At 43.9% G+C, this 18,921-nt stretch overlaps 1 protein-coding gene across 7 annotated transcripts in view; it reads right to left on the reverse strand.

The window, feature by feature from the left end:
- Window positions 1-18,921, reverse strand: part of MICAL2 (microtubule associated monooxygenase, calponin and LIM domain containing 2) — a 152,030-nt gene that overhangs the window by 24,863 nt on the left and 108,246 nt on the right. For all 7 annotated transcript variants that reach the window (XM_081878739.1, XM_081878738.1, XM_081878737.1 and 4 more), the window contains 4 exons: window positions 17,704-17,893; window positions 14,627-14,799; window positions 11,782-11,859; window positions 737-834 (listed from right to left, as the gene is read on the reverse strand). In XM_081878739.1, the coding sequence (XP_081734865.1) occupies window positions 737-834; window positions 11,782-11,859; window positions 14,627-14,799; window positions 17,704-17,893 (539 nt within the window). The remainder of the gene's footprint in view (window positions 1-736; window positions 835-11,781; window positions 11,860-14,626; window positions 14,800-17,703; window positions 17,894-18,921) is intronic.

Consider the following 18,921-nt stretch of genomic DNA (forward strand, 5'->3'; position numbering starts at 1 on the left):
ACACGGGAAGACACCCGAGGACACCAAAACCTGCATTCCTGTACCCGTGAAAATCTACGAAAGCAAATATATATATATATATATATACGCAGCAGACAAACAGCTAGTGTAGGTTAAAAAAAGTTTTCCATTTTTAAAACAACAACAACAAGATGGTGACATAGTACAGTCATACCTTGGAAGTCGAACGGAATTTGTTCCAGAAGTCCGTTTGACTTCCAAAACGTTCGCAAACCAAAGCACAACTTTTGATTGGCTGCAGGAAGCTCCTGCAGCCAATCAGAAGCCATGGAATCCTCGCCAGACATTTGGCTTCCAAAACTAGTTTGCAGACCAGAACACTCACTTCCGGGTTTGCAGTGTTCGGGAGCCAAAATGTTCGAGAACTAAGCTGTTTAAAAACCAAGGTACGACTGTATTGTATTATGCTTGTGTAACTACTATTCACTAGGAGGCAAATTCAGTCTGATCTAGACAGTGACCCTCCCATCCATGGTTGCACTAACCCACTGAAGAAAGCATAAGCTACAAATAATTTATAATCTAAACATTTTGTTTATTTGTTTGCAAACCACCCTTCGTCCAAACATCTCATTGTAAAAATACAACAAAAAACACAAAACGCTATATATATGTAACTATACATATTTACAGCAATACCCTGTGGTATTTATACTGTAGTATTATATGGCACTTCTTCAACAAAGCATACTGTTAAAAATGTGTTGCTTCATACCTCTGTCTGAAAGACCTCATCCTTAAAGTCACTTTGAACACAGGCAGAGGTATCCTTTGAAGATGACCCGTTTTTCTTGTTGTACAATAGAGGAAAATCTACAAAGGGAAAAGTGAGTTCATTGGAATAGATCCATGGAGTCCATGCTGCTGAAACTACTCTTCCACATTACAGGTACCCAGTGCTTCCCCCGCCCTAAAAAAAATGTTTAGGAGTACTTTCATTTTCCCACTCATATTGAAATACTGCCCCTCAATGAGGCCAAACTTAGATTCACAAAATGTTTGGGGGTATACGTACCCCTGCACCCCCCCCCCCAGAAAAAAAAGCACTGCAGGTACCCAACCGGCAACCAATGCCGCCCATATAGACCATGTGGGACCTTGAAGGTCACTATCCAGCTCCCTGCCACAGTATAGCATTGTGTTTTGTTTTGTTTTTTAAAAATCATTTAAATCAATTAGGTGGTACAGAAAAACAGCAGCAGCAGCAACAACAACAGTGACATAGCAAAATGATGATGATGATGATGATGATGATGATGATGATGATAATGATGATATTCTCCTGTATCCACCATTCCGTTCTGCTCCCCAGCCAGGCTACAAGCCATGATGGCTATAATGGTGTTTTGCAACTTTGACCTGTTGCAGGACCTTAGCAGAGCATACGCAGAGTTCCAGAAAGCAATCAGTTGCAGGCAGGATGGACGAAGCAGGAACAAGACGCTGCTACCAGTAACTTGGTTACTTAGAGGTGTTTATTATTTACAGCAGACTCTACAAGTTACTGTATAAAAGAACAGATACACATCTTAACTAGCTGTCTCTTAAGAAACTCCAAACGACTCTCAGAACTCAGAACACCACACTGACCAACAAAACTATCCAGTCAGCAAGGCCATAAGTCATCATGCCTGCGTGAGACCTCAACCAATGGTAGAACTGTATCCAAGGCCTCATATCTTCCGGCAGAATAACTCCTCTCTGCTCAGTCATCTTGGCTTTCGGCCAATGCTTAATTGAGTCTGTGTGAAGCTGCACAGAATGGCATGTAGTCAAAAATCCCAACAGGCTATGCTCTGCCTCCACAGTTAGAGGCAGCAATGCATCTGAATACCAGTTGTTGGAAACCAGGGGGATGGAGAGGTCTCTTGTGCTCATCTTCTGCTTGCTGGTTTCCTACGGGCATCTAGTTGGCCACTGTGAGAAGGGCATGCTGGACTAGATTGGCCATTGGCCTGATCAAGAAGGCTCTTCTTACGTTCTTATGTTTGGGGTGCTACGCCCAATAGTAATCATGTTTTTAAATGCCCAGTTAATTTAAAAAAAAAAAAAAATTTGCCCTGGCCCTAAAATATAGGAAAGGTGACCCAGTGAACAGTGCCGTAGATATGGGGGGGACTAGCTGAGGGTTTTTTTTGCCCTTGGTGAAGCCTCCAGAGAGGCACCATTGAGGCTTCCAGACATGTGTATGGGGGGTGCCAAAAGGAGTCTTTGACCCAGGTGAAATAAAGCTTCGTTTTGCACCTGCAGGGAAAGGGGCTTTCCATAGCTGCATTGCTGCTACTTGTTGCAACAATCCTCAAGTCTGCAGGAGGTGGTTTCTAGAGAAAGGCATCAGCCTGATGACCTCAGCATGCATGCAGGTTGGTGGGAATGGGAGGAGGTGCCTACACATTGCTCCAGTCATATATTGGCATCCCTATTTTATTCAGAGATGTGCAATCAATCCCCTTTTCTGTTTTCATCAGTTCCCAAAGTGTAAAGGAGCTATAAAATACGCAGTTCAACTAAACATGAAATAGTTAAAATCAACAATTCAGCCTGTGCCACTCAGTGAAAAAAGAAATCTAATTATTCTGGTGCAATTAATATTATAGAAAACTACCCACACTCAGAGAAGCTTGTAGGATGCTGTTTCTATGTAACTGTTTTAGGGCTTTAAAAACAACAACACCAAATTGGATGTTCAATACTATTGAGTTCTACCATGGCTTTGCAAATTGGCTGCCACATTCGGATTCCCTGACTGCAGTCTTCGGGTCCTCTCAGGTTCTCCTCTCACCCCTGCAACAGAAAGTCTCACTGGCTAACAATATTGCCAGAGAAACCATCACCAGCTTGCCATCAAGTAATTTCCTAGCCGCACCTTAAGAATTGTGTGGCAGAGTTTCCGCTGTTCCATCATTTCCCCACCAAGTGGCAACTTTTCCACAATGGAATTCAAGCCCCCCCCCCCGCCCCCGCCCCATCCCTTCATTTACTGAATGGCTGAGCTCTGCTCCTGGTGGTGCCAATTAAGCACAGCAGGAGACAAGAGCAGCAGCTGTCAAAGATCTTTTATTTCAGATGCAATGGAGGAAATGTTTTTGTTCTCTGCAACGTAGGAGACAATGTTTATTCCAATATGGATTCTTGGATCACATAACTTAATATCGAATGTGTATTTCCCTCTCTCTCTCTCTCTCTCTCTCTCTCTCAACAATATAGTAAATGCAGGAAATATTTGCACAGCTTTGGATAAATCAACACATTTATTAATATAAGTGTTATTACAGTTCATTGTCCTAGAAGGCAAGTAAAATGACTCCAGCTGATGCCTGCAAATTTAAAACAAGCAAGGGATGTCCTGGATAATAATAAATAATAAGAATAATTTTATTATTTATACCTCAGCCACTCTGGGAGGCCTACAGTGCATATAAAAACATAGCAAAATGTCAAACATTTAAAACTTCCCAATACAGGACAGCTTTCAGATGTTTTCTAAAAGTTGTGTAATTCTTTATCTCTGGATTTTATTGACTGATATGCTATAGTTTATTTATTATTTTATTTCATAAAATGTGTAAGTCGCTTGATTTTTTTTAAAAAAAACAAACAAACCTCCAAGCAGTTTGCAAAAAAGATAAAACAATAAAATTATCAATAAGAAAAATGATCAACAATGATCTGATGCTTTCAAAAAGTTGAAATAACAATAGACTAATGACAGATTGAAGCCCGCATCAACTTGCTAAACATCTGGGTAAAAGGTAAAGGTAAAGGGACCCCTGACCATTAGGTCCAGTCGTGGCCGACTCTGGGGTTGTGGTGCTCATCTCGCTTTATTGGCCGAGGGAGCCGGCGTACAGCTTCCGGGTCATGTGGCCAGCATGACTAAGCTGCTTCTGGCGAACCAGAGCAGCGCACGGAAACGCCGTTTACCTTCCCGCCGGAGTGGTACCTATTTATCTACTTGTACTTTGACGTGCTTTTGAACTGCTAGGTGGGAGGAGCAGGGACCGAGCAACGGGAGCTCACCCCGTTGCGGGGATTCGAACATCTGGGTAGGCTTGTCTAAATAACAATGTTTAGGAGAACAAGGTGGCAGACAGTTTTCTCCACTGAGCTGTAGTTATTCAATAGGTCAGGGCTAGGTAGGGCTTCTTGAGGATAAGGCACACCAACACCTCCTTCAGAGTCATTGTCCCCCACCCCCCTTCCTGCAAAGAAGCATTAGCTACCCCTTCCATCTGCTTGACCAATTCCCTTCAGCTAACTTTCATAGTCAGAGGGGGCAGGGTTTCTGTTGAGGCAGGTGATTAGCTGTGGGAGGAGCTTATCAGAGCTTGCAGGGCAGCAGCTGAAGAAGGAGCAAAAAGGGTTTTCTTGTGTGTGTGTGTTTCTTTGTGGCTGATTAGCTGCTCTCCCTGTGCAAAGGTCAGAGGGGGCAGGGTTTCTGTTGAGGCAGGTGATTAGGTGTGGGAGGAGCTTATCAGAGCTTGCAGGGCAGCGGTGCGTGCCTAGCGGCGCGCACAGTTTGATCCATCTTTTAGATTTAGGGGAGCTAGTCTCAAACGTTTGTTGGGGGAGACCTAGGTTTTTTTTTGGGGGGGGGTTATTTGTCCTGTCTTCACGCTTCTTATGATGGAGGACCGCTGTAGCCACCCCCAACGACACGTTCTCAAGATGGAGGGTGAGGGAACAGCTGCAGTCGCCTGCGGTTCCTGCGCAATGTTTGCCATCTTGCCAAAGGTTGCAGGCAGCTTTACCTGCAGCAATTGCATGTTGATTGCCCTCTTAGAAAACAAAGTCCAGCAACTGGAGGAACCTGTAGCTACGCTCCAAAGAATTAGAGAGCTGGAGCTCTTCTTGGAAGCAACAGAGCACACCGTCTCCACCAAGGAGGAGACAGGAGACTCCCCTGAGAAGGAAGCTAGTTCACCAACACAGGAGCCAGATATATGGAGAAACGTGACTCAAAGAAGTAGGAGGCCCAGGGTTCGCTCTGATTGTTTAGAAATACACAATCGCTTTGAGGTCCTCTCCCCTAGCATGGAAGACGAAGAGCAGACTCCATTTGAGGATCTTTCCCTCATTACAGTCGATCAGGTATATGAAGACGAGCAGCAAAGTCAGTCCTCAGGGAATGTGCAGGCGACCTTGGAACGGACAGCTCACGGAAGAACCCCGACCAAACCTAAGAGGAGGCGTGTAGTGGTGATAGGGGATTCCCTACTGAGGGGAACAGAAGCAGTGATCTGTGGGCCTGACAAGATGTCTCGGGAAGTGTGCTGTCTCCCCGGGGCTAAGATCCAAGATGTAACTGAATGACTGCAAGGAATCATAAAACCCACTGACAAATACCCCTTCCTCTTGGTTCATGTGGGAACCAATGACACTGCAAGCAATAGCCTCCAGAAGATCAAAAGAGACTACGAGGCTCTGGGCAGGAAATTGAAGCAATTAAATGCACAAATTGTCATCTCATCTGTCCTCCTAGTTGAACGACGTGGCCCAGGGAGAGAGGGAAAAATAGTGGAAGTGAACAGCTGGCTTCGCAAATGGTGTAAACAGGAACAGTTTGGATTCTTAGATCACAGACTGCAGTTTCTTGAAGATGGACTTCTGGCAAGCGATGGGCTGCACCTCACAACGGTTGGGAGGAATGTTTTTGCCAAAAATCTCAGAAACCTCATCAGGAGGGCTTTAAACTGACTAATGTGGGGGAGGGAGACAGTGCTCCTGAAGGTAGGAGTCTATCAATTGATGAAGATGATCATCCAAATGTCATAGACCAAATGGAGCAAACAGCACGCAGACCTAGTGGTGGGAGGAAAAAATCCTTAAATAAGAGACACGGGGGAATGATTAATGGACTTCAATGTCTGTACACTAATGCGCAAAGCATGGGAAATAAACAAGATGAGCTTGAGCTCTTGGTACAGCAAACTAAATATGACATAATAGGCATCACTGAAACCTGGTGGGATAAGTCCCATGATTGGAATGTAATAATGGAGGGATACAATCTATTTCAGAGAAACAGACCAGACAAGAAAGGAGGAGGAGTGGCGTTATATGTCAGGGATGTGTATACCTGTGAAGAGATCCAAGATTTAGAACCTCAAAGCCAAAGTGAGAGCATTTGGGTCAAAATTAAGGGAGAGAAGAATAACATGCAAAAGGAAGGGAGATAGTAGTAATGGGGGACTTCAATTCCCTGGATATTTGTTGGATGTCAAACTTAGCCAAGAGCATAAGGTCAAACAGATTCCTCACTGGCCTTGCAGACAACTTCATTGTCCAGAAAGTGGGAGAAGCAACAAGAGGAACAGCCATTTTAGATCTGGTCCTAACCAATATTGATGACCTGGTTAGTGGGGTAGAAGTGGAAGGATCATTAGGCGCGAGTGATCATGTTCTTCTGAAGTTTACTATACAGCGGAAAGGAGCAGCCAAGCATACTAGGACTCAATTTCTTGACTTTAAGAAAGCTGACTTCATAAAACTTAGGGAAGTGCTGGGTGAGATCCCATGGACAGTAATACTAAAAGGAAAGGGAGTTCATGATGGCTGGGAGTTTGTTAAGAGGGAGATAGTAAAAGCACAACTTCAGGCAATACCAATGAGACGGAAACATGGAAGGTGCCTAAAGAAGCCAGGGTGGCTATCTAAAGAACTTTTAACTGAGTTAAGATTAAAAAAGGATGTGTACAAAAAATGGAAAAGGGGGGAAACCACCAAAGAGGAATTCAAACAAATAGCCAGCACGTGTAGACACAAAGTCAGAAAAGCTAAAGCACAGAATGAACTCAGGCTTGCTAGAGAGGTTAAAAGCAACAAAAAAGGCTTTTATGAGTATGTTCGTAGCAAAAGGAAGAACAAAGAAACCGTGGGGTCACTCAGAGGAGAAGATGGTGAAATGCAAACAGGGGACACAGAAAGGGCTGAACTCCTCAATGCCTTCTTTGCCTCAGTCTTCTCCGATAAAGAAAACAATGCCCGACCTGAAGAATTTGGAGCAAATGATTCAGCAGAGGAAACACAGCCCAGAATAACTAATAACTAAGGAGATAGTACAAGAATACTTGGCTAGTTTAGATGTATTCAAGTCTCCAGGGCCAGATGAACTGCATCCAAGAGTATTAAAAGAACTGGCAGATGTGATCTCAGAACCACTGGCAGTCATCTTTGAGAATTCCTGGAGAACAGGCGAAGTCCCGGCAGACTGGAGGAGGGCAAATGTTGTCCCTATTTTCAAAAAGGGGGAAAGAGAGGACCCAAATAATTACCGTCCAGTCAGTCTGACATCAATACCAGGGAAGATTCTGGAGCAGATCAATAAGCAAACATGGGGTGATCAGCTCATGACCGAGAGTAAAGCAACAATGCTTGCAATACATAACCTGAACCAGTGTGGGGCAGTAGACAAAAAAGCTATCTATTCTTCCCTCGCTGATTCCTTCTTGAGTATCTACCTGCAAATTGTTCTTCTCTCATATCTGACATTCCTGCTGCTTCTTCTTCAGTGTTAGACCTTCCTTTTGTTAACTTCATGACTCCATGAAAGCCATGCATAAGCTTGTTTTGCTATGTTAGCAGCACTGAAGTGACCTCCCTTGAGCACAAGCCTGGGCAGCGTGTGGAGGTCTTGGGCTGCGCAGACAACAATATCAGCCTCACGGGGGCCACCAGGTGGCGCATTGCAAGATGGCCGACAATAACATCTCTCTGACCCATACGAGGTAATTAAGAGGCTGCTATGGGAAGTATGCAGCCTTCCCACCCCACCCCCAAGGAGATGGGGGGCTGCCTTGCCAGCGGTGTCCATAATGCACCCCCGGATTCGAAAGTCGGGGGTGCCGGTCACTTGTCACAAGCCCTCGATGAGGTTGGCTCCTCCTGACGCCGTCTCCAATCAGCGCGTGCTGGTGCGCTTTAGCTCGGAAATATAATTGGAAAGAAGCTAAAGCACATACATCAAGCAAAGTTCGGGAGATAAGACTGCTGATTAATGGATTTCTGGGACCAGAGCAATGGATGGGACAAATAAATCAAGTGATGAAACCACCATTAAGAGACTGGTATGTTTGCAGTGAAATAGAAGGGGGGTGGAGGAAAAAACTTTTCTTTTCTTTGCCTTATGTGATTATTAATAACCCTCCACCCCAAGAAAGAAGATTGTTGCATTTGATTAGTCACAAGCAGGAATTCAAAAACTGTGTGGAGTGGATATAGATTAAAGAGAGGACTGGTAAACAAGGGAGAACGGAGGAAAATTTTATGACACAGCTTTAAATGGCATCTCGCTAAGACAGGCTTGTCGAAGAAAGACGGGGGGAGGAGGATCAGGTTCATCGGAATGTGAAAGATGTTTGGAATGTGATCTTAACCTGACAGAGCCCTCCTGATATACTTGGCAAGCCTGAGAAAATTAAAGGACAGACCGAAGATAAATCTTTTTTATGGAAGTGTCGAACGGCTGGCCCTAAGTGATAGGATTTTTGGAGAGTGTAAAACCCACACAGAAGATGTCTGTTTCCAAGCCGCTTGTGAAGATTATCAGAGATCGCAAAGAAAGGAATATGTGATAACAACAAGAAGATGAAGAAAGTAATAAAGAGACTATCTGGATAGAACTGGATAGAACTGTTTAAGTAAAGCAGCAATATAAGTGATGCTTGGACTCGTTCAGAGCTTGATGTATGGGTACCCCCAACAAAATTTAAAAATCTGGCTGTATAATTTGGAACTAATGTGATTTGGAAATAATGTGATTTGACTGGCCTGTTAATAATTTTTTTAAAAAAAAAAACACACACAATATCAGCCTCACGGATGTGGTCCAAAGGAAAGCAGAGCAACATGTTTGGCACCAGCTTGGTTGCAGGAGTTGCTGGAATGAGACATACAAGATGCCATCTGACTGTCTTAGGGACTCCACTCTCAATTTGTGTAGAGTTTACTCCTTAGCCTTTGCTTCTCCCAAAGAAGTTCCACAAGGCAATGGATACAGATTGTTCGTCAGGGTTTATTCCTGAAGCCTTTCTTATGAATGAGCATAACTGTAAGGCAGTGGAGGTTTAGGATTAGGGCAGTGATGGCCAAACTTGGCCCTCCAGCCATTTTGGGACTACAATTCCTATCATCCCTGACCACTGGTCCTGTTAGCTAGGGATGATGGGAGTTGTAGTCTGGAGGGCCAAGTTTGGCCATCACTGGATTAGGGTTTTTCTTCTCTTAGATGGGCTACCTTGCAGGTTAATGAACCCCATCTGTTCCTGTATAAGCTTGTATGTACTCTGAATGGATTTGCTTATCAGCAAATTAAGTTTCTTTATTCTTTCAACCAGCAGTCTTAACAGACTATTTCTGCAATCTGCTGCAATAGATATGCCAAACTTCAACACTTGCACCACCTTGCTATTCTAGCAGCAACATGTGATTTTCTTCAGCTACACCCCTCCTCTCCCTTCATTAGTTCATTAGATCATGGCACCCAAATTAGTGCCAAAAGCAGGAAACCCAGACAAAAGCACTGAAGCACACCTGCATCAGATTAGCTTTTGCAAATGGCTGCTTGTGGAGGTGGGGAAGCCATGGAATTGTTTAGTGGAGAGAAAGATGAGTTTTGCATGAACAGATGCAAATGAATTCAGATGACACACACACCTGAACCTTAGGAACTCGGCTTCACCGCAAGCCAACAGAAAAACTGTTCCTGTTCGTTTGTTTGATTGACTGATCCAGTTTAAAGGCTTATTTGAATATTATGTGACTGCACTTCTATCCAGATTCTGGAAGAGATTACAGGTCCCCTTATTTTTACATTGACATCATGAAATGCGCTCACTTAAGGGGGGAAAAAGTGAACTGAACTTACGCACGCACACACTGGCCTGGGTGACAAGTCCGTGTTGAAGATTCTGGTTTCTAGACACACTGAATTTTACAAAGATATTAAAACCACAGCTTTTCAGACAATGGCGGGTGGAGGTGGTGAATCAAAATACTGTGGTTGGGGCAGGAGCTGGTTTCTGTCAGTAGATGGGTTTTGCTATTTTCTTAAAATTCACTCATCTCCTTCTGGTGGGCTGTTAGCTCCCTCTGGAGATTCATCACCAGACCCACATGGGAGGTTTACACACATAGACAGGCAAAGCTTTAAACAAATGTGTAAATGAGCAAGCTACAAAAGGAGCTGGCAGTAGGCTTGCTCCCCACCTACCCTTAAAAGATTGTTAAAGTTTTGCCTCTTGTTGGTTTTTAACCAGTAGGCGAAGGCACAGCTATACAAAAACAGGTCTTACAAACTTCGGTAGAAGAGGAAGAAACTACAGAAAAGAAGAGGAAAATAGAAACTAATTGTGGAAACTTCAGTCAGGATTATTACTCTTAATGCTATTATTATTATTATTATTATTATTATTATTATTATTATCATCATCATCATCATCATCAACAGCATTATTATTATAGGAAGTGGGCTCTGGCAAGTTCTCACAATTACTGTGCCTAATAATAATAATAATAATAAATTATTTATACCCCAGCCACTCTGGGCAGCTCCCAACAGAATATTAAAAACACAATAAAACACCACACATTAAAACTTCCCTAAACAGGGCTGCCTTCAGATGTCTTCTAAGAGTCAGATAGTTGTTTATTTCCTTGACATCTGGTGGGAGGGCGTTCCACAGGGCGGGCGCCACTACCGAGAAGGCCCTCTGCCTGGTTCCATGTAGCTTCGCTTCTCGCAGTGAGGGAACCGCCAGAAGGCCCTTGGAGCTGGACCTCAGTGTCTGGGCTGAATGATGGGGGTGGAGATGCTCCTTCAGGTATACTGGACCAAGGCCGTTTAGGGCTTTAAAGGTCAGCACCAACACTTTGAATTGTGCTTGCAAATGTATTGGGAGCCAATGCAGATCTCTCAGGACTGGTGTTATATACCGGTAGTCCCGGCGGCCACTCCCAGTCACCAGTCTAGCTGCCGCATTCTGGATTAGTTGTAGTTTGCAGGTCACCTTCAAAGGTAGACCCACGTAGAATGCATTGCAGAAGCCGAATAACAGCTTCAGAGATTGTATGTAGCTGTGCTAACCAAATGGGCATGCCACTGTGACAGCAACGTGCTCAAAGATCCAATTGTGTCCCTGGATGCTGAGAGGTCCACATGTACATAGTAGAAGACAGACCACAGGCAAGAGATACCTGAGCAGTATCACAAGAACACAGGAATCTGTATTACACCAAATCAGATCATTGGCCCATCTAGGGCAGCAGCTTTCTGGGGTTTCAAACTGGAGACATTCCTAACCTGACTTGGAGATATCAGGAATTGAAGCTGGGACCTTCTGTTGTAAGAGTATAAGAAGAGTCTTGCAGGATCAGGCCAGTGGGCCCATCTAGCACAGGAGGTAGTTGTCACAGAAACCAACCAGATACCTCTGGGAAGCCCAAATGCAGGACCCAAGCACAGCAACACTCTCCCCTCCAGCACCTGGTATTCAGAAGCTAGTGGAAGCAGAACATAGGCATCAGGATTAGGGGCCATGGATAGCCTTCTGCAAGCAAGGCAGAAGCTCCTCCACTGATGCTGTTGGACTCCAACTTCTAACACATGTATGTTTTGCAGACGCAGAATGGGCCAGAAGGGAGAACCAATCATGTGACTATCATTCATTTGAAACCCCAGCAGGGGAAACCCTCATGGGGAAAGGGATTTGGAGCAGGGGACCAGTGGAAAGGAAAACAGTTAAGACCCATTCTAAATCTTACTTGACTGAATTTTCTTCTTCCAGTTTTGGTACTTTTTCGATGCAGAAGGTTCTCGAAGACTCTGGGCTCGTTGAAGAGCTAAAGAGATGGAAAAGGACACTTTAAAATGGTCCATTTGAAAAAGATTTAAAACAATATATTGAATGAATAGAGGTTTGACTAAGGGGTCAAGCAACTGTATGTCCTTTTGTGCTTCCATTCCCTGCCCTGGAAGTGAAATTCCATGGTTCCAAGAATAGTATATCCCACCCCACCCCCCACCCTGAGCTACTATAACACATTGGCAATTCCAAATCAAACACCAAACAATCTCTAGATCTGCACTATCTAGATCAGACATTTCCCATTAGTAATTTATATACATGCAAAAAAAAAAAAAAAAAACAGCAGGGTTAAAGCACTTTTCAGTTGCAATTCAGTATACACACTGGGAGTAAGTCTTCCAGGACGTAATAGGATTTACTTCTGAATAAATATATACAGTGGAACCATGGTTCCCGAATGTCTTAGTTGCCGAACAAATCGGCTCCTGAATGCCGCAAACCCAGAAGTAAGTGTTCCAGTTTGCAAACGTTTTTCAGAAGCCGAACATCCGACGCAGCTTCCGCCTTGGTTTTCGAATGGTTTCAGGAATCAAATGGACTCCCAGAAGAGGTTAAGTTTGAGAACCAAGGTACCACTGTAAAGAGTTGCATCCAGAGTTTGTTTTTTTTCAGCCGGAACTCAGTTCCGGCACCTCTCAGGTGGGCACCATTCCCATTCTAAGAGAGCAAGAGTGACCTCTGGCACACCTTTCCCCAGAAAAACAGCACTGGTTGCATCTTTAGTGTCATCTGAAAAGGCCTTCATTTTAAGCAGTAGAGCAGAGGCAGGAAACCTTCTTGCCTCAGGATATTGTTTGGACTACTAGCTCCCACCATTCCCTGACCATTGGGTGATGCTGGGTGATGCTGATGGAAGCTGAAGTCCAGCACCATCTAGAGAGGCACAGCTTCTGCTTCTCATCCCTGCCAGCAGAGTATATAGTTAAGATTTCTGTTTTTCAAGCATAGGTTTACAGTCAGCAACTTGAAAGACCAAGCAGGCATGCGGATCAATATGAAAGTGCCTATTAACCACTAGAGGGCAACGTTCACCAACCAGTGTTTCCTCAGAAAGTGCCACTTCTCAACTCCTTGGAATTGCTGTTCAACTTTTAAATGATTAACTTTCACAGAATTCTGCGTCACAAGAGCTTGTTTTGTGCACTGCAGATTCTATGGCTCTTATTGTTTCTCTTCCTTGTGGGCTTTCATATAACTGAGGGAGAAAATGTAACATTTGTCTTTCTCTGCAGAAGTTATTTATCACCATGACCATTCCCATGGGAATATGCAGAGCACAATAAACAAAACTCTTCCAATATGCTTCAGGAAAAAGCTAGTTGCACTGCGCAGGCAAACAAACAATGAAAGTAAGAAAGCATATGCAACAGAGCCGCGGGGGTGGAACGGAGATATAAAAGGCAACTAAGGAGCAAAAAAGGGAGAAAATACATGATGTACCATGTGACCCTGTCAATGACAATGAAGAGTTTGGAGGTAAGATAACAGCAAGCTAAGAGGAACATTTGTAACATAGATTGATCTTGAGAAGGAAAGTTGAGCTTTGTTTGGCCAAAACAAAGTAAGGGGAAGAGAAAGGCTTCTGCTGTTATTACACATGGTCCTCTTCAGCTGGACACCTCTTCAGTTCCCTGTTGCATTTCCAAAGATAATCGTTATTCAAACAGCAATTTAATTCATACAAGGCTCTTTGCCTGGGGTGCTTGGATTAAAATATTGCCTTTTTTATCAAGTTATTGTTCTGCAAATTTATGATTGCAATGTGCTGTCAGAGCAAAAAACCGAATTAACCTCCACTTGATATTTCTCTGAACAATTTCACATCAAAGGCAACTGGAGAAGCCTGTGGTTGCAGAGCGGTTACAGGTCACAATGAAAAACCTTGGTCTTTTGAAATGAAACAAGGATAAAAATAAAAGAATGGAAAAATAAAAGAATGAAACCTATTCAGGATTCTATCAGTATTATTGTGTTTAATGACACTTACCTTGCAACCATGCAAATTCAGGCCTATGCATTTTTGCAGTGCTGCGTTCAGTTGTTTGGATGTATTCTGTGATGTTTTTCTTTTGAATTCCACAATCCCCTCCCCACTCTCTGGAGCAGGTGTGGGGAGCCATTGGCCCTCCAGATGTTGCTGAACCACACCTCCCATCAGCACCAGCAAGCCCAGCCAGTGGCCTGTGATGATGTGAGTTGCAGTTCATCAACATTTGAAGGGTCACAGGTTCCCTACTTCTGCTCTTGAGTATTGGTGGGCATCCTATGATCACCAAGATGTTACTGGCCTACAATTCCCATTATACCTGGCCTTTGGCCATATTGGCTGGGACTGACGGGAGCTGTAGTTCAGAAGTACCTGGAGGGCCTTGGGTTCCCCAGCAGTGCTTTAGAGTAAAAGTCCCTCTGGCCGCCATTGGCTGTGTCACAGTGGAATCTGGTTAGAGTGGTCAGTTACCAAAGATGACAGGATCATGAACTGTTAATAGTTTTGGAGCTAGGCATTTCAGAAGATCCAACTTACTCTATTAAGGTGCTGGAGCTCCAGCCTCTTCCCCTCTTGGCTACCGTAGGTGTGGGCAAGCTAAGGCCAAGCTCCTGAAAGCTAAAAAGCTTTGGGAAATTTGGAACCCCAACATTCACAAGTTGCACAGTTAAATCCAATCACTCTCTGGACAACAACAACAGCTTTTGAATGACCCCTTGATGGCGTGAATGGATTGAGTTGTTACAGAACTTGCCATTTGCAGCCTTGGACTTTTCATGGCCTTCTTCCTTCTTCCCCAAGCTTGTGTTCCGCAACAGAGGCTTTCGTAGGGACGGGGCACTGGTCCTTGGCTCAGGCAATGGGAACAGCCCTTCATCACTTTCAGAGATAGATGCATCCCCATCAAAATTAGGCTCTAGATCTGAGCTAAGAAGCAAAAAAGAGAAAGATAATAGCATATGGCCGGGCCGGCAAGTGGAACAAAACTGCCCGTCAAATATTTCACAGCTGCACTTCTGTCTTCATAAGCATGGGTCAATGGAAAGTGCTGAGCAGTTGCAACTTAAATATTCACAGTAGCTTAACACTGATTGCAAAGGCACTAGCTTCTTCAATTACTTTTAGCACTTTTCAGGAATTTGAGGCAGTCTGAATTTAATGCAGAAATCTGTTTCATGCCATAGATATTTTTACTAAGCTTGATGGGAACCCATGAGTTTCTTCATCGGTAAAGGTAAAGGTACCCCTGCCCGTACGGGCCAGTCGTGTCCGACTCTAGGGTTGTGCGCCCATCTCACTTAAGAGGCCGGGAGCCAGCACCGTCCGCAGACACTTCCGGGTCACGTGGCCAGCGTGACAAAGCTGCATCTGGCGAGCCAGCGCAGCACACGGAAACGCCGTTTACCTTCCTGCCAGTAAGCGGTCCCTATTTATCTACTTGCACCCGGGGGTGCTTTCGAACTGCTATTCTTCATCGGTACTGGTGGGCTTTTCTTATGCCACAGGATACATTCTCTTAGAGATGCATGGATCTGTCAGCCTCTGTTTCTCTCAGCTTCTCTTTCCCCCAATTTTTTTTTTTTTGGGGGGGGGAGTGTTAAAAGAACTCAAGAAAATTGATCAGCGTTTCAGTGTGAACTTCTCCTAATTTACCCGCTTTTGTGGGCAATTTTGCCTAATACACACATTTTTGCAAGTCAATTTCTCTTAATGTGTTTTCTACGTTATTTTCTATGCTATTTTAATTAGTATATGCATCCCCCCCCCCTTTACTCAAATACATGCATTTTTGTACACATTACTTCGCTGGAGAAATGTGAATTTTGAAGGATGTCTGTGTTTTTATTCACTGTTGTTTCAGAAAGTCCAAACTGGTGTCATGGTGGGAGACACCAGCTGGGGAACCCTTAAGGGAGATGGTTCAGAGCCTGGGAATTGGTGGTGGGATGATGATGAGTGGTCAGAGGAAGAAGAGGGAGCAGACTGGGAGGAGGAGGTGTTGGAAATGGAAGAGGCAACAGGGCTTAGTGAGCAGGAAGAGGCTGTAGCAGACAGCAGTCCAGACTCAGAGGCAGAAGCAGAGGCTGGAGAGCAGGGTTGGGGGGCAGCAAGACAGATATGAGACAGGCTGCTAAAGATGCCAGGGGGTGTCCCCATTCTGCTTTGACCTGCTCTCATCCCCCTGGTCTCCCTGAAAGTGAAGAGGCATGAAGAGGGCAGAGCAAAGACAGGCAAGACAATGGAGCCTCAGATTGCTTGGGAAGAAATCGAAGGAGGTGACTTGGGGAGCTATGGGAAGGTGGGGACCATCAGTCTCACAATTGCCTCTTTGGGGCAAGACTTACTGGGAAGAGTTGCTGTGCTCATTAGGCCTGAGCTGTTTCTTTGAGTAAAGTGTTAACTTCACTGACATCTTGTGAGTTACTGCTGACCTGTTCCTGACACCCGCCCTGAAATCAGGTAGGTTCACTTTTAAATGCAAACTGAATTGAATCTCTCTCCTTTCCTTACATCGTCTAAGCTTCCCAGTTGCTCTCCACATCAACAAGTGGGGCAGTTTTCATGTCATGGCACCTTCAGAGCACTCTGAGATTCCCCTCCTCCCTACAAAATGTTCCCTTGTTGTATCAATTTGCAGTGCCTCAGGAAGTTTTTACGTCAATGTTTCTATGCTTCAAGTTTGACAGTTCTCATGTCTTGACACTTCCAGAGCATTCCAAGATCCCCCTGCCTACAGAATGGTCAATTTGCAATGCAATGCAATGTCTCACCAGTTCCAATAATTGGTCCTCCAATTTGCTTCTATATTTTCATCACACCCCCCCCCAAAAAAAAAGAATTATGAATAAACATGCATTTATTTCATTTTGGAAATGAATATAGAATGCAAGAATTTGGAATAGAAGCAAAGGCATACTCTTAATTGCTGTACCACTAGCATTCTCTATTTGTATAGAACGTTTTCATGTTTGACGTTTTATTGTGCTTTTAATTCTGTTGGGAGCCGCCCAGAGTGGCTGGAGAAACCCAGCCAGATGGACAGGGTATAAATAAAGTATTATTATTATTATTATTATTATTATTATTATTATTATTATCATTATTATTATTAATGAAAACTGTGTACACAAGTTTTGCTTGTTCTCAGGGGCTATTTATTAAGTAAAAAAATCTTATTTCCCCCATTTTTTTGCTCCTAGTCATATTTTCTGCATTTTAGCCAATGTCCAATCCCTTTTCTCATAAAACTTTGCTATCTTTGGGTTTTGGATGGTTCTTCAGACCAGGAGAGCTGCAATAAATGGACCTAGTGTGCTCCCCTCCAGATGTTGTTGGACTCTGTGTCCCATCAGTCCCAACCAGCAAGGCCAGTTGTGATGGATGATGTGAGTTTTAGTCCACTTCGGCTACCTTTGAGCGAAAGTAATTAAAGTGCAAAACAGGGCAGGACTTCTTCATATTTAGGTGATGAAAATCATGGCCTAGAATGTGCTACTTCCCTGAAAACTCTAATAGTCCTCAAATACTGTAATTTTTATAAGAGGCAGAACCAGTCTTGATTCAATTAAATCCCTCTCCCCAAAGCACTGACTCAGAACTTTGTGTAGGATGTAAATATTTCCTGCAAGTTAATAATATGCCCACAAGAGGTTCAAGGCAGCTGTAAAAAATAATGTTCCTGGTGCATCATCCTTCCTTCCCCCATACCACCTCCTGTGTTTATTTTAACAAACAGACTTTACAATGCCTGGGTTTTCCTAAACCATGTTTTCTCCTTCCTGCTGGGAAATAGGCTGGTTTCAGTTCCCAAATCCAAGCATCCCCAAATACCTGCTTCCATCACTGGTCACCATAACCCGGACAGCCAGAAGGTTGTTTTCCGTCATCTCTTCCTCTGGGATAACTCTTACCAAGGCCCACTCAGAGGACACAGAGGAGCACCTGCCTCTGAAGTCAAGCTCAGGGACGTTCTTGAACTTCTTTGGAGATGCTGGTCCATCTTTTGGATAGTTAAAGCAATCTACAGGAAAGATAAAAGAAATGAAAATATGCCACATTGTATTAATGTATTTAGTGACATTGAGTCATTTCTTCAGATATGGTATTGCTACAGTAAAAGACTGTGCAATGTTTCAAACGCTGCCATTCTGGAAGAAATCAACTCTGGGAAGCCGGACAGTTTTGCAGAATACCAAACGTTCTCAGTTCAAAGAGAGTCCTAGGGACAGTCAGTGCATGGAAAATCTCATTGAGTGATGGAATTAGCCCACAATAGATATGAACGGTGCTATTTATGTGACTGCAATAGCCTATAATATGTTGCTTGTGCAGAAAGTTGGTGTATGGTCCACTGAAATAACTGGTAGTTTGTTGGGCTTCTTTACAGAAAAATTGAGAGGCAAAGGTTGCTAAATCAGATAAATTTAGCCCCACTAGAACTAACTTTCTTTCTTTCTTTCTTTCTTTCTTTCTTTCTTTCTTTCTTTCTGTCTGTCTGTCTGTCTGTCACTTCTCTCTCTCTCTCCTCTCTCTCTTGCAAAAGCAACTCAGACTGACTTACAACAACAAAGCCATGCACAAAATGACTTTGGTTCAGATGGGTATTCAGAAGCATGCTGTCTTTGAGAGTGGAGGTAGAACATAACCATCAGGACAGGGATGCGAACTTGAAAAAAATATTGGGGGGGCAGGTAGGTAAGGCCCGTCCTGCATAATCAGCTACATGACACAGTGCACGCACACCATTTGAATAGCAATGTCCATCAATTTTGGAGGTACCCGGCCCCCTCTAATATTTTATTGGGGGGGACGAAGTCCCCTCAGCCCCTAGGAGTAGGCTCCTATACACCAGGGTTAGCAGCCACTGCTAGCCTTCACCTCCATGAATTTGTGTAATCTGCTTTTACAGCCATCTAAAGTGGTGGCCTCACTGCCTTTTGTGAGAGAAAACTCTGTAGTTCAACAATGCACCTTTGTTGAAGTACTTCCTAATTTTTGGCCCAAACCCTCCAACATTCAGCACCATCACATGTCCATGACTTTAGTATT

Source organism: Podarcis erhardii (genome assembly GCF_964252035.2).
Source record: "Podarcis erhardii genome assembly, chromosome: 1".
Taxonomy (NCBI): Eukaryota; Metazoa; Chordata; class Lepidosauria; order Squamata; family Lacertidae; genus Podarcis; species Podarcis erhardii.